Source organism: Esox lucius, chromosome 11 (assembly GCF_011004845.1).
Source record: "Esox lucius isolate fEsoLuc1 chromosome 11, fEsoLuc1.pri, whole genome shotgun sequence".
Lineage (NCBI taxonomy): Eukaryota > Metazoa > Chordata > Actinopteri > Esociformes > Esocidae > Esox > Esox lucius.
The window spans coordinates 5,306,543-5,321,052 of record NC_047579.1 but is presented as its reverse complement, the minus strand read 5'-3'; the positions used below and the strand labels follow the sequence as shown (position 1 = coordinate 5,321,052).

Genomic DNA, 14,510 nt, shown 5'->3' with positions numbered 1-14,510 from the left:
CTATCCCACAACCAAAACCCTTTCTATTGTTAGGGGGACTGGGCTTTTGTTAAAGCAATCTTTTGTTAAAATGAACATACCCCAATGTAAACATTTCCTAAATGCAGCCCTGGAGAATAGGCCCGATCAGAAAGCATACTAGCCATTTTACTTACTGTTGTCCACTTCTGTGTGGGGCTCCCCAAGGCTCATGGGTACTCTATATCCAGAGGGGTCTTCTGATTCAAGAAGCTCAACTAGTTTCTCCCTGGAGAGCTGGGGTGGCGTAGGGACGGTAGCAGACTGACAGATATTGACAAACACCTTCTGCTTGTCAGGCAGGGTAAGAGTCTTTACACACAGACCTAAGAATTCAACACACACACACACACACACAGTTTACACATACTTGCATACAAAAATGTCTATCAAAGTGAGGAAATGTTTGAGTTTTATTTAGAGAAAATGTCTTGACTTCAAAACTATTTTGGGTATGGAGGTACGAGACCTACCAGGCTGTGGCCGAATGACTTTGGATTCAGGAATTTTGCTTTGCCTTGTTTCCATTGTCTAAGACAGAGAAAAGGTGAGAGAAAGGGAAGGAAAGGGTGAGTGACCATTTCCAGAATAGCATCTTTATCTTGACACTTTCCTGTTATTTCCCCCAAAAGCCCTAACTGGACAAATATACAATCCCATACACCATTTTGTTGGAGGCTATACTGTCTGGTCCAAACAGAGAAGGTCAACTGTGGCTAAAGATGGTTACAAGAGGAAAGTGTCAACCAGCGTAAAAATCTCATGACAGCCATGGCTGTTATTGCCCTTCACTCTGGCCGTGATACCCTGAAAATCATTGTACACCTTATGGCCACAGTGGCTTTTGTGCCCCTGCTACTGTCAAAATCACACGGTCAGCAGTTTGTTTGTAGTTCGCAGCTGAGAAAAAACACAAAAAGGGATTACATGCAGGTAAGCAAAATGTTGTGAATGCTTCCAACTAAAACATCTGAAATGAAATATTTTTGTCATGCATGTTTTTTACTTATCAGCAATTCAAGTTTAATTTTTTTATTATACCGAAGTAGGGCTGCACGATATGGACAATAAAATCTAATTGCGATTTATTTTCTAGACATTGCGATTTGATATCCAATATGATAAACAAAAATTAAAATGTCCTTTTGATGTGGTTTAGAGCAGGTCTTTGGCTAAATAATATGTGATTGGCTCTGTTATTTCTTTAAGTCTCGGTAAGTGCCCATTGTGCTTTTTCATTCTGACTATAAACATTCACATTGTGAATGTTTATAACCTAGGCAACGTTTTTCTAAAGCGCATACGATTAGCAATTTTCTTCTGTGTTCTATAGGCTATTTTTCCACTTTTGCTTTAAACTAATAAATAAATAAAATAACCTGTTGTTGATCAATTCCTATATTGGTATGACTGCATATTTAGAGTTAAAATACGTTTTTACTAATACGCACATTAAAAAAAGGAAATTCCGCCACACTTGATTACTGATGATTGTTTGGCTGGTCTGGGCTGGGCTTGCCATGTATTTTTGATTCTGTCAAGAGGATCCTTTGCCACGCATTTTTCATGCAAGACCCAATGGTCTCATGAGTTGAAATACGTTTGTTGTGATACTGCGTGTTGTTCTAACCATCGTCTTGCTGGTTTTTAATATTAGGCATTAGTTTGTGACATTTCTTTGGAACCCGAAATATTCCCAAAAACAGATTTATATTTTTTCTGCAACATATCATCCCTGGTGTCTATTATATTGTCATCTGGATTCACTATTATTTCTCAGTGCGCTCCACGCCACATCTTAGATGTTTCCGAATATTTAGAATTTGCTGTGCCTGCAGCTAATGTTGTCACCCAACCCGCGCGCGTATTGTTGCTTTATTGGGTTGTGGCTATTACTTTCGTTAGTTATAGAACCATCACTGAATTGGGATATTTTAAAAATACAAATTTTACTTCACTTTCAATAACTGATGAGTGAGAGGCATAATCAGAATAATGTATTGTGTAGTTTTATTGACCGATTTGAGACATACGCGTGCACAATTATTAGGCAAATAGTATTTCACGAATTATTCAAAATATCATACCATGATAAGGGCAGTTTTACATTTGATATTTGACCAATATAGACATTCAAAGCTCAATACATACAAACATTTTAAGCTACAAACCCCGGGTTAGTCTCGTTATGAAATAAAAAAGTTGGACAATATCTCACAGGCCTCGTTTTCTCGATTCCGATCCTGCTTTTCAAACTGCTGGAGACATTTATGGCGACATTACAGTCAGACTGCACATAACCAAACCACGTTTCAAGGGAGGGTCAACAAAGGGCATCATCAAAATGTTCTTATCTCAACACTTTGACTACATTGCCTACAAACCTCAAACTGCTAAAGAAGAAATGGAAGTGGGGTGCTCTTTATAGATTGCTAAACATTTTTATGGATAATATAGATATCAATATATTGACTATAAACACATTAAAACAACGTGCAGTATAGAATTTCAATAGCTCCCTGATCACATGACCTAGATGCTTCAAAGCACTGTTTTAATCTTCAGAAGGATGGCTCAAATACTTATGTCATGCGATAAAATGACAATTAATTAATTAACATAAAATGATGAAATTCTAAGCCTGGTAACAACACAGTACATCACACCCTGCTGTGCATGGCTGCATACAGCTGTGCAATATTTTTGCATTTCCTTGGAGAATTGGTAATATACAGTGGGGCAAAAAAGTATTTAGTCAGCCACCAATTGTCCCACTTAAAAAGATGAGAGAGGCCTGTAATTTTCATCATAGGTTCAACTTAACTTCAACTGCGAGAGACAAAATGAAGGGGGAAAAAATCCAGAAAATCACATTGTAGGATTTTTAATGAATTCATTGGTAAATTCTGGTGGAAAATAAGTATTTGGTCAATAACAAAAGTTCATCTCAATACTTTGTTATATACCCTTTGTTGGCAATGAAAGAGGTCAAATGTTTTCTGTAAGTCTTCACAAGGTTTTCACCCACTGTTGCTGGTATTTTGGCCCATTCCTCCATGCAGTGATGTGATGCATTGGGGCTGTCGCTGGGCAACACAGACTTTCGACTCCCTCCAAAGATTTATGGGATTGAGATCTGGCTAGGCCACTCCAGGACCTTGAAATGCTTCTTACGAAGCCACTCCTTCGTTGCCGGGCAGTGTGTTTGGGATCATTGGGATTCATCATGCTGAAAGACCCAGCCACGTTTCATCTTCAATGCCCTTGCTGATGGAAGGAGGTTTACACTCAAAATCTCACGATACATGGCCCCATTCATTCTTTCCTTTTCATGGATCAGGTATGGTGTTCTTTGGATGCAACTCAGCATTCTTTCTCTGAGTTTTTAACAAAAAGTTCTATTTTGGTTTCATCTGACCATATGACATTCTCCCAATCCTCTTCTGGATCATCCAAATGCTCTCTAGCAAACCTCAGACAGGCCTGGACATGTACTGGCTTAAGCAGGGGGACACGTCTGGCACTGCAGGATTTGAGTCCCTGGCGGCGTAGTGTGTTACTGATGGTAGCCTTTATTACTTTGGTCCCAGCTCTCTGCAGGTTATTCACAGTGAAGGATAACTACGAGCTCAAACGAAAGCTCAGTGCACAAAATAATTTACCTGTTTCAATTTCAGAATCGAAACCGGAATTAAAATGCACTGTGTCATCGGTAGTACGTTACTGGCAAGAGCGGACAAATGTGGGTGTTTTTGCAAAGGCACTGACAACTTTTGCAAACAGTCCCTGATCAGCCGTGCCAATAGTAAACATAGAAACTGGTCTGCATGACAGCCAAGCGGGTGTCTGGCAATCCGTCTTCAGGGCCCTTGACAGTAGTGATAAGACATGTACATGCGGGTGCCCACTGGGTGATGGCAACGACTTCTAACAACCACATACCTAGTAACTAAGACAGACCAGCAGTTCACCTCGTTCACGGGGATGAATGAGTAAGTGTTTTGTTTAAAAAGAAATTGTAGACTCATCTTTTTATTCATTTTTATAGAAATTTGAAATGTGACAAAATAGAAATACTATTTTTATGTTTTATATATCCAGAATGCACTTCATTAAAAATTAAACATGTTAAGTAACAAAAGTATTTGGTTATATATTGTAACACTGATGAATTACAACTTTTGGAAGGAGGGACAGTATACATTTTTTGGGGCCATTAAGTTTCAAACCCTCTGGCCCCATTGGGCCAGTCACAAAAACTGTTAACATTGAGGCCATTATGTATTGACTTTCTCAATTTCTTCTCCCCACACATGACAATATATACCAAATTTAAACAATTGGCTGTTATTGCAGTATATTTTCTTTCCATAAAGTACATGCTTAAAATGTATTCAAACCTGTAGTAAAAGCTGTTGGTAGAGTTCTTGTTGCTCTAGGTCCACCTCCGAGCTCAGGAGGGAGGAGTCGGTTTCCATCTTCTAACATTAGGAAAAAAGGAGAAAGGGGGTTTGTCAAATACAGTGCTGTCAACAACCGGTCATGGAATTTCTTGAACTGATGTATTCTTAAATGTATAAAGGAGTCACTTATTGAGAAGATGGGAAAATACTTTAGATAATACTTGAGTCCCCATGTTTAGATAAGATAAAGAATCTGGGAAAGGGGGATCTGATATCTGTTATTTGTTTATGGTCATCATTGAATGGTACCAGTAGATCACTGGGTCCAACATCAATCTGTTTAAACCATCAGTGGTCTTTGTCCAGATGGTGTGTGTCCTTTCTGAGTTGAAAAGGTTGCCCACAGTGCCCTTAGTTTCCTGGGATAAGGTGCGGGGACCTAGGTATATATGGAACAAAGGGATCATATTGTGCTGACATAGGACAGCTGTGCAGAATCTTACCACACCCCTTTTACTGTATACATAGTGATGATTGTTCTGTGTTACTTGTCATGGAATTTCTTGAATCAATGTACATTTTAGTGTTGTCTGCTTTTCTATTTCCTGGTTTCTCTTGTCTTTGTTTGCGACATGTCTGAATGATATCAGTAGAACATTAGGTTCTCAAACCATTTTCAAAACCCCACCATTTATCCAATTTGTATTTCAATTTAAGCATTTCATGTACGTTAGAGAAATAAACTAGAAACCAGGCAAGCCAAGTTCAGTCGGCCCACAATTAAAGTGATGATCGTAGTTGCCCTCCCAAGATTCCAAATCAGGTCTCCCGTCTTTTACCACTAAGCCACAGAGCTATACATTTGCCGGGTGTCAGTGTAGCCTCTTGACATTATATAATTTTGTGACATAGTAACATCACCCAGTTTGAATATATAGCTAGACACCATTAAGCATTGTGTTAAACTGAGTAACTTTTATGAACAGTAAGACTTTTCCCACTGGCCGTTTAAACAGCTTATTAGCCAGTAATATGTCGCTAGACACTATTAAGCATTGTGTTAAACTGAGAAAAAGTTTATTAAAGTTTACCTCAACCACAAATAGCATCTATGAACTGTACAGCTTTTGTCAATGGCCGTTTTAACAGTTTATTAGCCATTAGTGAATGACATTGATACAATAACTATCAATATAGGTGACGATAACTGACTTTTGGTCAAGTGAAAAGACGAGAGAATCGTGTAGCCATGGACGTTTTTATCTATCCTGAACTCCACTCGCCGTGTTTGGAGGAATATAAGGATGAGTACAACCCCAAGAACACCATCCCAACCATGAAGCATGGAGGTGGAAACATCATTCTTTGGGGAAGCTTTTCTGCAAAGGGGACAGGATGACTGCACCATATTGAGGGGAGGATGGATGGGGCCATGTATCGCAAGATATTGGCCAACAACCTCCTTCCCTCAGTGAGAGCATTGAAGATGGGTCGTGGCTGGGTCTTCCAGCATGACAACGACCCAAAACACACAGCCAGGGCAACTAAGGAGTGGCTCTGTAAGAAGCATATCAAGGTCCTGGAGTGGCCTAGCCAGTCTCCAGACCTGAACCCAATAGAAAATCTTTGGAGGGAGCTGAAAGTCCATAATTGCCCAGTGACAGCCCTGAAACCTGAAGGATCTGGAGATGGTCTGTATGGAGGAGTGGGCCAAAATCCCTGCTGCAGTGTGTGCAAACCTGGTCAAGAACTACAGGAAACGTATGATCTCTGTATTTGCAAACAAAGGTTTCTGTACCAAATATTAAGTTCTGCTTTTCTAATGTATCAAATACTTTTGTCATGCAATAAAAAGCAAATTAATTACTTAAAAATCATACAATGTGATTTTCTGGATTTTTGTATTAGATTCCGTTACTCACAGTTGAAGAGTATTTATGATAAAAAATGACAGACTTCTACACGCTTTGTAAGTGGGAAAACATGCAAAATCAGCAGTGTATCAAATACTTGTTCTCCCCACTGTATCTTTTTTTTTTGGTTTGCCCGATTTTTTTTGTTTGCCTGATGTACTTGTATTTATAACCTGAATTATTCTAAAATGTATTGTAAGATATTATTAGTATTAATTCTGTTAAGATTATTTTTCAGGAAGCATCTAATAAAGGGATTAAATATTTCTTCAATTAATGTATTACTTATTCTTGGAATTTCTCCAGGCCAAGAATCAAGTGCATCACATTCTGGTACTGCTTCTGGTCTGCCACCTGGTCAAGATCCAACAACTCCTGTACAGGTGCTGCCTGTAGATCCTACATATTGGCCGGCAATTTCAGACAGAGCAAGGACAGAGTGGGGTTAGTAGGGGCCATTCCAGATACCAGACATTGCATTTCCAAGAAGGGAGAATGAGAGAGGTTGCCACCATCACCACTTTCACAGTAAACTACAGAATGGAGAGACATTTAAGAGAAGCTGGTTAGTTTATTCAATAAAAAATTATACTCTGTCCTGTTTTTGCTCTAAACTGTTCTCAAACAAAAATCATAATCTTGTTACTAAGGGTGTAAATGATTGGAAGAATTGGGGCAGTTTACTAAAATCTCACGAGCGCAGTTCAGAACACAACACCTCATGGAAAGAACTTGAAAGTTGCCTCCAAAGGGCGCAAAAAATAGATTAGGTCAAACTAATGCAAATAGAGACCGAGAGAAGACTGTGGCGTGAGGTCCTGAGGAGGTCGCCATTATTCAGTCCCTCGCAGAGAGAAAGCTTGCTCTGAGAGGAAAAACAGATGCACTTCACCAGCCACATAACAGAATCTTACTCCAAGAAGCAGAGCTTGTGGCCAAATTCGAACCTATCCCCAAACAGCACTTAGATATGTTGCAAAGTGGAGGCAGCAATGCTTCATACCTGGGTATTCTCATTCAAATCGAACTGATTGACTGCATCAATTACAGGATCACGAAGACCATTCGTGATAAAATCCTCAAAATACTATTCCCAGATTTTGGACTGCACTCCTGATGTCATCAATAAAGAGCAACTCTCTGTTGTCATTCGAATAGTAGCAGGAGATGGTGCTGAGATCAAATAATTTTTCATCAGGTTCCTTGAAGCTGAAGAATCAACTGGAGAAGGCATGTCATCCCTCATCCTCAAGAGACTAGGTGAGCTCGAGATCCCTTTTGAAGATTGTCGAGGACAGTCTTACGACAACGGGGCCAATATGAGAAGGAAACGTAAAGGTGTGCAAGCCAGGCTGTTAGATGTTAATGCAAGGGCCTTTTTCCTGCCATGAAGCACACACAATATGGGGGTCGCTGATGCAGGAAAAAGCTCCCCTGAAGCAAGTTGCTATTTTGGGTATCTTCAGCAGCTCTTCACAATTTTCTCAGCCACCACTATACAATGGTCTATTTTAAAGAGAATGTGAAGATAACAGTGAAATCCTGGTCAGACACCAGATGAGAGAGTCGGATGGAAAGTGTCGAAGCTGTGCGGTACCAATCTCCAAAAATCAGGGATGCACTGCTTGAAGTGAGGGAGAACGCCATCGATCCCATTATTATGGTGGAGGCTCAGTCCCCGGCAGAGGAGGTGGGTTCTTATCATTTCTCAATCTGCACTGTTGTTTGGAAACGACATCCTAAACAAAATTCAGCAAGTCAGTAAGTTGCTGCAGTCAGAATCCATGCAACTGGATGTTGCTCTTAGTCTGTTGCGAAAACTGATGCCTCCCTGGTCAGCTATAGGAAAAATTTATTTGTGTCTGCTCAACCCACAGCTAAACAGATATGCCAGGAAATGAATGTGGACGCTATCCTCAAGCAGAAGAGCCTCCGAAAAATTAAGCAGCACTTCTCATTTGAGTGTCCTGATGAACCTCCTAATGATTCAATGAAGCAAATGGAGGTTTGTTTCTTTAACAAAGTTGTGGATGTCTGCATTGCGTCACTGTTTTGAATAAGATTAGAACCTTTAGAACACGTTCTAAAGAATAGTTGGAGCCACATTATCTTTAGACTTGATAGCGAAAAACTATTTATATCACTTTAAAGCGACTGCAAGCTGCTTGGATATAAGGACATGTTATGAAACAGACCTTCCTGACGAATGCATTAAACAAAATGTGATCATGAAGAACCAAGGTGAAAAGTTAATGGGCCTTTCCTAGTTAGTTGCTGTAGCTAAGTTACCTGCATTTGTCCAGTACGGACAAACTTTTCAAACGTTTCGGAGGAAGCAGAGGATATTCAAGTAATGTCAACGATAGCTACTGAACTAGCGTTAACTACATTTACACTACTGTTGGTTACTAACCTCAGAGATGTTCATTTTCTATGTATCTTTGCTTTCGTTAACGGCGAGTGTTATTAGCTAGTACTTGTAGGTAGCTCATCTCTGTTAGTATAGTTATAGCTAGTTACGTAGCTTCGCTTTGTTCATCTAACAGCTGGCAAACAATCATTGAAATAACCTAATACAGTACACGAGTGTGCATGATTGTTCTGTAAAAAAAAAAACATACGTTTCTCCGTCGTCCAAACAGGTCTTCAATAGTATTTTGAGAGCAGCATTACCGATTACGTCACGGTCGTATGGTGATGACGAAACCTTCAAAATAAAAGCGCCCATCAATAGGGTCTAACTGCAGCTTGCACCAATCGCTCACGCCGCGCCCCCCGCTCACGCCACGCCCCCGGGTCACGCCGCGCACCCAAGCGTGCCGCACAAGCCCTGAAAAGTGAAGCCAAAACGTCTCGATCGCCCCCTGGTGAGTGGTCCCAGTATAGGGACCCCGCCCTCCTCATGTTATTCAATGGGACGCGAGACCAACTAAACAATTAAATTACCCTTCAAATATATTTTTTCCGAAGCGGGTTTCTGTCATTTACTGTAGTTTGTATCACGCTAATGTAAATTCAAGAGTTTTTAAAATAAGTTTGTTTTTAGTTAGTTATTTAATGCTCTAAAAACGGTGCTGTGACGTCGTGATTCACAGCTGTGATTGACAGCTATCTGAGCCGAGGAGCCACTGAATCTTTGGAGGACTGAGGAGATTGGAACTTTACATTTAATCTCTAAATTTCTATAATTGATATAATTTCACACGGACATAATGGGTTGTTCTGCAGTACATTGTGCTAACCGATCTGGCATTTCCAATCGATCTTTGAATTTTTTTCGGTAAGTTAAATTTATAAGCTATTTAATTAGTAAATAAATGTAATGGGCTAGCTAACGTTAGCTAAAAGACAACAAGCCTCGTTAATAGCCATGTTAATAGCTAGCAGGTGATCGTTAGCTAGAAGTTACCAATTATTTTTGTATTAGGCCTATTCTAAATTAAGGTTAAACATGATGCAAGTTAGGCTATAACATATCGTCTAGGTTTAACAAGCAAAGGTTGTACTGTACTTGGACTTGCGATTGATTACGGTATGCGCATTCTGCGAGGGAGAGTGAGGGTGGGGCACAGGGGTGGGGCCGTTGATTTCGCGGCTTTACGGCTTTACTTCCTTCTCGCTACTGCGCATAACTACTGCGCAGAACTGGTCCCAAGATCGCTATCTGCGCAGACGCAAGTCCAAGATGTCAGCGCCGTATCAGGACACTGGTGGCTTCATTTTTCACCAATGGAAAAGAGCGAAAGGGCGTCGTCCATTATTTATACAGTCTATGCGAGCACCCCGCTCACGCCGCACCCCCGCTCACGCCGCGCCCCTTTGTTTTCTTTGCCTTCAAAATAAAAGCCCCCTTCTTTTTTTGGTTTATAATTGTGTTTTTCTAAATAAATGCCTGTTTTTTATAGTTTGGGATGGAACTACAGAATGCAATTAAAAAAAACAATCAGTTCATGTTGTATTGGATTCGTTTTTGTATTTGCTAATGTATAATAAATTGAACTGCAAACAACAAAACTATTTATTTAGAAGTAAGCAAAAACACATGACAATAAATAATAAGTCTTAATAAGTGGATGTGGATGTAAGTTATGTACTATGTGACAGTACTGTCACATAGTGGGCTGGTCACAAGAGGACTAGAAGGCTCTCTCTGGGTCGAAGCACTGAAAGAAAAATCCTCCACTGCAGTTTACATGTGATTCCAAAGGACTTTATGCTGATCAGTATCTGTACGTAGATGTAGGCCCTTTAATCCTGTGGGTATGGAAAAGTCAGACTGTCTGTATTATTATATTAACAAATGATAAATGTACAGCTCTGGGTAGAAATCATATAGGTGCAATGCATTCAATAAACCGGATCACCAGTTGTACACACGATCTCCCCAGTGTTCAGAAATGGACTCAATATTCAGAGGATTTGAATTTGATTCCACATTGAACAGGACGTTATTATAACCAAAAAAGCATAAAGTAGACTCTCAATAGATGTTAGTTTTAACATTTTTAAAATTATACAAAAAGTTCACCCAAAGGTTGTTTAAACATATGACATCTCTTTTTTGTCATGAACAATTAATTAACAGTCTGTAATAACACTGGAGAATTCAAAATTCAATCCCAAGTTTCCAGCCACAAATTGTCATGGGGGCCTGCAGCTTGAAAAACACCCAGCTGGCTCAGGGTTGTCTGCCAACAGGTAGTATACGTGTCCGTTCTCACTGAAAGAGAAAATAAGTAAATAAATGTAGCAAATACATATTCAATTATTTTTTCCCCCACACCCCTTTGTTACACACAAACACCTTATTTTTACCTATTGCATTTGGCGGCAAAAGTGATCGCAGTAACCTGGATGTGGGTCTTCTGAGTAAACTGCTTCAAGTACACCCCTTTGTCCTGTTCTAACATATCCTGTAAAAGAAAAAGAAAAAACAGAATGATGATTATACTGACCAGTGACCACTAGACTCAGGATGTGGTCTAAGCGTAGTTATGACATCAGTACTGAGTATAATGACATAGATTCAAATCCATCCAGTGTAAAGATGTTTACCAGGTGTGCAGTTTTTGAAAAGCATTCCACATTCACGACAGGTGTCCACGGTGTACATGGTGTAGAATTATTTTCTTTAGGACTCCTGCTCCATGTAGCGACACCTGTGAAAAACAAATTATCAATCAAAAGTGAACATTTCCATAAGGTTAGTGAAAACACACGTGAGGTACTCAAGTATTGTATACCACAGCACCCTTTATTTAAACACTTACTGTCAAGCCACTGAAAATGTGCCCGTCTCTTGAAGGAGTCAATGGACACACAAGAGCCAATCTTAAGTATGCCTTATCTCCTTCCTGTAGTACCACTTCATTTAGGATTACAGAAAGCACACACGCTGGTAACTGTAAAATACAGGTCAGGCAAAATCAAGCATAGTAAAGACAACACACTGACTACACTATTGCCTGTACAAATGGCAACAATCATAGTATAGCAGAAATATGAAAATTAACAATTATTGGTGAGAACATCTATCATAACGCATTGCCCTGATATTGATATGACTGTACTAAGGGATGTATAAGCATGAGACTCTTGCAGTGACCGGGCAATTATTGTGCATAAGGTGCTCTATAGTGTGTGTCATGGTGGTAGTGCAAATAAGTCCAATAGTGCAAGGATAAAGGGAGGTGTTGTGCCATGTTTATTGGCTAATATAGCCAGTAAAAAGTGTAAGCAGTAAGTAAACATTACCTCCAATATGATGCACCTGTCATCCTTTTCTAATCGAAACCTTTTGAGGAAAATGATATTATATAAAAAAAAGAAAATTATATTATAAAAAAAACGTAAGGTTGTTTTATATATATAAAACAACCTTACGTTTTTTTTAATGAATTAATCAAGACAGGATAAGGCCACTGGGTGTCCTCTGCCATCATCATGCTCACCTCATGTTCCCTCTTGCTGACCTTTGGGACCCTGTATATCGGCTGCAGTGAACCTTGGAGCAATGCTCTGGCCTCATTAGTCCAGTATGCAAACCTCTGTCCATGGCTTTTGAGTAAGATATTAGTAAAATAATAAAAAAAGTAAACTAATGTAGAAGCAATGTATTGTAGGAAGTAACATTTAGAGTTGTCTTACCCGTCAATCTGGAACCGTTCCATTAGACTAATGCACCACCATTTTCGGATGCGTGCCATGTCCCTCTAAAAGAAATAGAATATTTAAGTTGAGGAGGAATGTTCATGTTCAGTCACAAATCACTATGTCTGCAAACCATTGGCATGTCAATTACAGCAGAGTACAAAATGTTATAGAGCCATGTTAAATAGTCCCACAAACAGTTCTTTGATGTGTGGTTAATACTGTAGTGCAAAGTACTTTATAGATCATGCTTAGTTAGACTTCTGGAAATTGTAAACAATTAACCAAAGTCAATGTCATGTTAGGGTGGATTTAAGTTCCTCTTATACTTGCTCCTATGTGAGAAAAACAATACTGACCTCAATGAACCAAAATGGAGCCTCTTTGCTCAGGCTGAGTGCATACTGTAAAGTGTAAAAGGCAAAGATCTGTGAGGTTATATCATTTTCAGATAATAAAAAAAACCCAAAAACCTTTAATCAGAGACTAAAAAGCAATTTACCATCAACATTAAGATGCCACAAGAATTTACAGTAGTTTGATGAGGGAAACCCTGCAACAATTGGGCAAAGTGTTAAATAAGCAATATAAAAGATTTTGGGTCAAATCAGAAATATAGACATGTGCATCCAGGTACATAAGTTGTTGGAGAGATGCACCTCAATGTCTTTGCCAAATTTAGTTGTCCACTGGCCCAGAGCAATGTGATGAGCTAAGTCACTGTCAAAATCAATCAAAATTACAAATTACACACCTTATACTTGTAATAGTATCAGAAAACTGAAGACAATTCATATTACTCGATTCCCTTATATTCAAAATACCACTGTATGCTATTGAAATAGAAGAGTTACAATAGCCACCCAAAGGGCTTAAACAAAATAAACTAACTTATATAGCCATTGAACGAGGCTAAACATTAAAACAGCCTTTGAACAAGGCTTTACTTTCATGCTTATGGAATCCAAATACAAATCATAGTACCCTGTTGCAGACCTGTTGGTTGTGAATTTTGTTATTGGCCAAATCTGGACAATCTGTACCTGCATTTTTGGAGAACTATGAATTCTATAGGATTCCAATGCTGAACAAGCCCCAGAACAGGGCTGATTGTTGTCATGTTACGAAACCTAAAGATGGTATGGTAACAACGATTGCCAAAGCCAAAAATATCATGCGAAGTACCTCACTCAAACTAACACACACACACTACGCTAGCATACATGTGCATACACATAGGTATTTTAAGCTAACGTTAGCATACTTTTAAAACACCCTTTTAACTATAAGCAATCGTCAACCTGAAATCAATAGCTATCGGTAGTAGCCTAATATTAATTTTAAACAAACCGTAACGGGCTAAATAACTCCATATTGCTATTATCAGTAACTTACCAGGTGCTTCCCGGGAGTTGTTGCCGCCATGACTCAATATGGCAATATGGTCCATCTGCGTCTTGTAAACAAACCGTACATGTCTGAAAGTCGGAAGTTGCGTGTCAGCGGGGGCGCGGCGTGAGCGGGCGCGGCGTGAGCGGGCGCGGCGTGAGCGGGCGCGGCGTGAGCGGGCGCGGCGTGAGCGGGCGCGGCGTGAGCGGGCGCGGCGTGAGCGGGCGCGGCGTGAGCGGGCGCGGCGTGAGCGGGCGCGGCGTGAGCGGGCGTGGCGTGAGCGGGCGCGGCGTGAGCAGGAGGCCTGGCGTGAGCGACTGCTGCAAGCTGCAGTTGGACCCTTCTCGCGCCCATGGCAATCTTCTTCTTCTTCTGTGGGGTTTAAAGGCGGTTGGCATCCAACGTTATTGGTGCATTACCGCCACCTACTGTAAAGGAGTGTGGGTCGGTTCAGGGAGGACCTAAATTCTCCCTGCCAACCCAGTTTATCTCAGGAACACAAACAGACACCTAACCACAGCACCCGAACACCCCCTCCCCAACACTGATCCTATACTCACCAAGTTCACCCCCTCTGACCTCAGACCCTGTTGCAACCTCTCCCTTTCCCTCTCATAATGTCTGCACTGCCTCAGGA

The 14,510-nt window shown here is 40.2% G+C and overlaps 1 protein-coding gene and 1 long non-coding RNA gene across 9 annotated transcripts in view; both read right to left on the bottom strand.

Moving 5' to 3' along the window:
* The window catches only part of pih1d1 (PIH1 domain containing 1), a 28,632-nt gene extending 19,566 nt beyond the window's left edge, over window positions 1–9,066 (bottom strand). Inside the window, exons 1-5 of one of the 4 annotated variants that reach the window (XM_020050516.3) lie at window positions 8,956–9,066; window positions 4,731–4,860; window positions 4,419–4,499; window positions 492–549; window positions 156–344 (exon numbers count right to left, since the gene is read on the bottom strand). In XM_020050516.3, coding sequence (XP_019906075.2) covers window positions 156–344; window positions 492–549; window positions 4,419–4,496 — 325 coding nt within the window. In that variant the 5' untranslated portion in view covers window positions 4,497–4,499; window positions 4,731–4,860; window positions 8,956–9,066. 4 annotated transcript variants of the gene reach the window in all.
* Window positions 9,067–10,383: 1,317 nt separating this feature from the next.
* Window positions 10,384–13,994, bottom strand: LOC109615503. 5 transcript variants are annotated; one of them, XR_003782596.2, is made up of 11 exons: window positions 13,880–13,994; window positions 13,144–13,204; window positions 12,987–13,037; window positions 12,844–12,888; window positions 12,482–12,546; window positions 12,286–12,391; window positions 12,089–12,128; window positions 11,605–11,699; window positions 11,390–11,493; window positions 11,150–11,247; window positions 10,384–11,054 (listed from the first exon to the last, which is right to left on the bottom strand). It is a non-coding gene; the product is annotated as an uncharacterized LOC109615503 (long non-coding RNA). The 5 variants fall into 5 exon arrangements; XR_003782595.2 differs by lacking the exon at window positions 12,844–12,888 and having other exon boundaries at window positions 10,927–11,054; XR_003782598.2 differs by lacking the exons at window positions 12,844–12,888; window positions 12,987–13,037 and having other exon boundaries at window positions 10,934–11,054.
* Between the last annotated feature and the right edge of the window lie 516 nt (window positions 13,995–14,510).